General features: G+C 43.0%; 1 protein-coding gene across 1 annotated transcript in view; it reads left to right on the forward strand.

Annotated features, from left to right (window-relative positions):
• CALCRL (calcitonin receptor-like) overlaps positions 1-4235 on the forward strand; it is a 28823-nt gene extending 24588 nt beyond the window's left edge. The window contains exon 12 of the mRNA XM_010141898.1: positions 3986-4235. Within this exon, the coding sequence (XP_010140200.1) occupies positions 3986-4207 (222 nt within the window). The 3' untranslated portion in view covers positions 4208-4235. The remainder of the gene's footprint in view (positions 1-3985) is intronic.
• The last annotated feature ends 648 nt before the right edge of the window (positions 4236-4883 follow it).

Genomic DNA, 4883 nt, shown 5'->3' on the forward strand with positions numbered 1-4883 from the left:
CCCAGACCTCCGCTCGCGAACCCAAGCCGTGATTATTCAGGCATTTGATTTTTAGACTCTATGCCTTGACTTTGCCAGTTAAACAAACATGTCCGTATTTGCTCTTTACAGCTTTTTCAACCAGTTTTGGGTTCAGTGTTTCAATGACCATTGTTCAGTTCTTTTTTATTACACCTTGTTCAAGAAGGGATTTACTGCTTTATAGATGTCTGTATCAGTAAGGAAATCCATAGGGAGACTGACAGTGTAGTTAGGAAAAAATGTCTGCACAGGAAAAAAAAAAAAGCGTTACTGAAAGGTTCTGCTCCTGGCGTGGGAGCCTGCAGGCAGACGCGTGCTCTGTGGCCATTGCAGCTCTTGCTGTCGTACCAGCGCCCAAACAAAACCTGCAACCGTGGCTTAGCTGTTGTGTGCAAGATGCTGCTTTATCGTCACCTCTCACAGCAACACCTTGCTAGAGGCTGTATGAAATCAGGCATCAGAGTGGTGCTAACGCTTGTCTGCAATGGAGAGGTGTGGTTTGAAGGTGAATGCTGGTATTGGCAATGGGACAATTTTATCAGCAACTAAAAATGCTAAAAGTGCTGATATTCTTCCATCTACATCTTAGCATTCCCCAACTGCTTCTGTACCTTTTCTGATTGCTATTCCAAATACCAGGAGCCAAACCCTGTCCAAGTGCAAGAAAGGGAATAAAAGGGGTCTGCTAGAGGAAAGCTCCAGTGAAAAGAAGCTTAAGAAGAATAGCTGGTATGTCCTGCTGACCGTGGCCAAGGAACATCTCCAGATTTCTTGAGCAGCGCAGCCAGGGATGATCTGTCCAGTCCAGTTCTAACATGGACTGCAGCTGTTTGTCCCAAACCTCCTACAGACAAGAGCATACGTGCAAGCCCTTCATCTTGATCCTCTGTGGCAGGGTTTCCCTAAGGACACTCACATTCTGCTTATGTCTCAGCATCCCACAGAGAAGGATGCTTCTTGACTACCTCATCATGTTTTCCAGTTTAAGTTGGACTACAGTGGCCAACACAGGCTGCAGAGCACAAGCTCGTCCCGAATGTCTGATAAAGGAAAGGTTCCTGTAGAACCATAAACAGCCAAAGTTACCCATGTAAAAGGTTCACTGGGTTTCTTTTTTTGTCTTTCCTTTCACCGGTCTATAGAAATGTGGCAGTAAAGATTCGGGTGTCAGGTCTGCAGGATTCCACAATCCATTTAGCAATAGGTGAGCTTGTGTTGTGGGGTTTTTTTCCTCCTTGTTGGCTACTAATCTATTTAATTTGTGCAATATTGAAATCAAGCTACTAGTTCATTAAAGAGCTGACTGGAAGGAGCTCTTCATGAAAACTCATCAAAAAGAGCCATTACTGACTAATCAGGTGAGAAAGTGAGAATCTTCCAGCTAGAACTGGCATCTATGCTAATGACTGGGAAATACAATCATATTTATGACACCACTTTATTTCATTAAATGCTTTGCTTAACACCCTTTCTTAGGCCAAAAAGTGCTACCCCTCCTAAGCTGAATTTACAGCTCTGTGCCACTGCTGAAAGCTGAGGAAAGTGATAAAAGTTCTGTTTTCACTTCATCAATAGACATACATATTGTTACACAGAGTGTAATTAGTGGGGCAGATTAGTTGTCTTGTTGATTTTTTCGCATCATGTCCTATAAATGATTGATTGGTGGGTTTAGAGACGACTGAAAGACAGTACTAATACATGAAAGGATGTCTCACGCTGCAAGAACAGCCATGTCGTAGGATGGAGATGAAATACTGGTTTAGCAGGAACAGAGAGGCTGGGGGAAGAACGCCAGAAATCCAGGGCTTAGTTAGAAATGCACTGAGAGAGCGTGATGGGCACCAGGGCGGCACAGAGGAAACGGTGGTTGCCCGAACAGGAAGCACTATTTACAGCAATCTGTCTCTGCCAGAGAGCAAGCTAAAACCAGACGGACTTCTCCCTAGGAGCAGCCCAAAGGCATGAGCTCCGCGGACCACCCCCTTTAGGACCAGTTCACAAATACGATTAGCAATTGAAAATAAGACAAGTGTTGCTGAAGAAGCTGGGAGGAGTCGTGGGAGAGGGCCTGCACGCAAGGCTTTTTGGGAAGTCTATTTCCCAGCTCTCTGAAGAGATGGCTTTGAGCTTGGTTAAGCCATTTAGTTACAGTTGCTGCTGTTTTCTACCTCCGGCCCATCTTGTCTAAACTGAAATTGCTCAATCTGTAATTTTGTGTATGTGCGTGTCTACAACAGAACACCGATCTTACCGAGGGAACTGACTACCAAGGGAAAGAACAAGTGGAACGTAGCTAAGTGTTGTGCATAGATGGACTGACGTGATTTAAAAATAAATTCCAAGCTTCCGTCTCGGAGAAGATGGAGTTTTGAATATGCCTCTTCTCTTGGCTTTATGAGGGATTACAGCAAATGGATCCAAGCCGTGTGAAGGTTTAAAGCGATATATTGCTAGGCAATGCAAATTAATTAATCAAACCCTTCCTGTGATGAAACAAGAACTCACTCTCCATTTAGATTAGGAAGAAATACAGAATTTTGGTATGACGAGCGGTAAGATCAGATGCTTAGGAGTATTAAGACACTTGATTTCTCTTCAGCGTTTGTAGATTTGTGTTGAGATGTTTGGAGGGGACTGGAATGGTTTCACACGCAGTAAAAAGCATCTCTTCTGCGCTAAAATACTAATGTCTTATTTAACTCAGTAGACACTTCTTCCTTCATGCTTTTATGTTTTCTTTTAAAGGATTCTGAGAAATCTGAAGTTCTCCTTTAAACAGGTGTCTGATACCAGGCTTCAGGAAGTCTAAAAATTACATCCCTCTGCTTCTATTTATTGCTATTTTTCATAATTAAATTTGGACAAAAGAGGCCATTGTGTTAGGGAAATGTAAAGCAAACACAAAATAAACCCTGAAGACACATGGAAGATCCTGAAAATGTTTACCCATAATATTTAACCGGGGGAATTCCAGTTCTCTGTTCAGTTCTGTCGTATGTAACCATGTGAAATGAAGGTCATGCCTGTGAACGAGGCCTGTGGTTCGGGGTGCACTGCCGGATAAACGCGTCAGGGTCCTTGCCACTCAGTGCAGGAATACTTTGTGTACCAAGTGTGGCTGAGGAGGAGATTAAATATCCACGATGTGTGGGCAGTTTTTTAACACTACAGAAAAAACAAAACAAAACAAAACAAAAAACTCTTGATAAGGTGACAACAGTAGCTATTGCCACTCTCAGCACTCCTCACTTGGCATCTTCACTGAAAGACTTAATTCCGTGTGAATGTCATGAACGTGACACTTCACCTCTGCAGCATGCCCAGGTGTTTAACCATACTGTAGGAGAGGAAGGCTGCGATAAGCATCACATCCTTTCAGTGGAGACATGTCAGCCAGCCAGGGCCTTCAGTATTCTATCAATCAGCTTTATTTTTAACCCTGGTGGAAATACGGAGTTTGGGAAACTGTCCTCCTATTCATTTGATCGAGGTATAATCAGAAATTGAGAGCTTCCTTCTGCCAGAACCACCAGCAAATGTACATGAGTATAAGAATTTACAGCTGCTGAAGATGTGGCCTTTTGAATATAACAGTGAATAGAAATGACCTGCAAATCTGATCTGTCCGCACTGGACTTCGGTGCACAGGAGACAAAGCAGAAAATTGTGTTGCTGCTGCTTCTCCTGTAATCTGTTTTTCCTGAGCAACTAGTACACTGCAAGTGTAAAAAGTAATTATACAAAATTTGTCAAAGACTAATGCCTACACAAATTGTAAATTTTTTGGAACGTTTCATGCGACAGAGCACATGTAGGTACCCCCATGTTCCAGGATTACTGCGCCTTACTACCTGATTTGCTTAGACACGTGTATTACAGCACTCACCCAGGTGGCAGAGGATGACATCCAGGGTGCTCTTCTCAGTGCTTCATGTGCGTTTCTTTTTGTTTTCCGGCGCAGGTCCAAGCTGTTTTGAGAAGACACTGGAATCAGTACAAAATCCAGTTTGAGCACAGCTTCAGCCACTCAGATGCGACGCGCACCGCTTCCTACACCGTATCGTCGATCAGCGACGTTCAAAGCTACAGCTACAATCACGACTGCACCAGTGAACATTTAAATGGGAAAGGCTACCACGACACGGAGAGCATCGTTCTAAAAACGGAGAAGCTGTACGGGTGACTGCCAAAGGCTCAGCCCGTGCCCGTGTGCTCACCGTCGTGACCTCCGACTTTGATTTAATGACTTCACAGCCAGAAGATTTTACCTAACTTGGGATACGTTCTCCTGAATACGTTCTCGCCAACTAATCCAACATGTTTTTCATATGTATGTATATATATGCATATATACATAGGTTTCTGTTTCTGTGTATCGATGTAGTATGGACATCTGTACATACATATACCTGTATATGTATGTGCATTTATGTAAGGATACAAACTTTGCCTCTTCCGTTTCTACTGTGTAGACAAAGTTGGCAATTTTTTGTACAAAGGCAATCAATGAAGGATTTCTTATTTTCTTGGAAATTTGTATGACTGTGTTGTATTGAAGCCACTTCATTTGCCTATAGAATCTTAGAGAGTAACGACCATACTGTATTGTCTTAATTCAACCTAAACCAGAAGAAAGGAAAATAGCTAAAGGAGGTGTCATAACAACAACAGATTGTCCAGATGAATTGCGTCCAGCATTTGACTGTCAAAGCAAGCCTAGCAGGTAGTCTGAGGTAACGGAATTAAAGGTATGGATGGTTTGGTTGGGTTTGGCCAGCTTGGCTTTTTCCACTGTTCTAAGTCAGTCAAGCCTAGAGACACCAGTGCGAGTCTGAGACTCACTTCTGGACTGCAATGTA

The sequence above is a fragment of the Buceros rhinoceros genome, unplaced genomic scaffold (assembly GCF_000710305.1).
Source record: "Buceros rhinoceros silvestris isolate BGI_N320 unplaced genomic scaffold, ASM71030v1 scaffold7658, whole genome shotgun sequence".
Classification (NCBI taxonomy): domain Eukaryota; kingdom Metazoa; phylum Chordata; class Aves; order Bucerotiformes; family Bucerotidae; genus Buceros; species Buceros rhinoceros.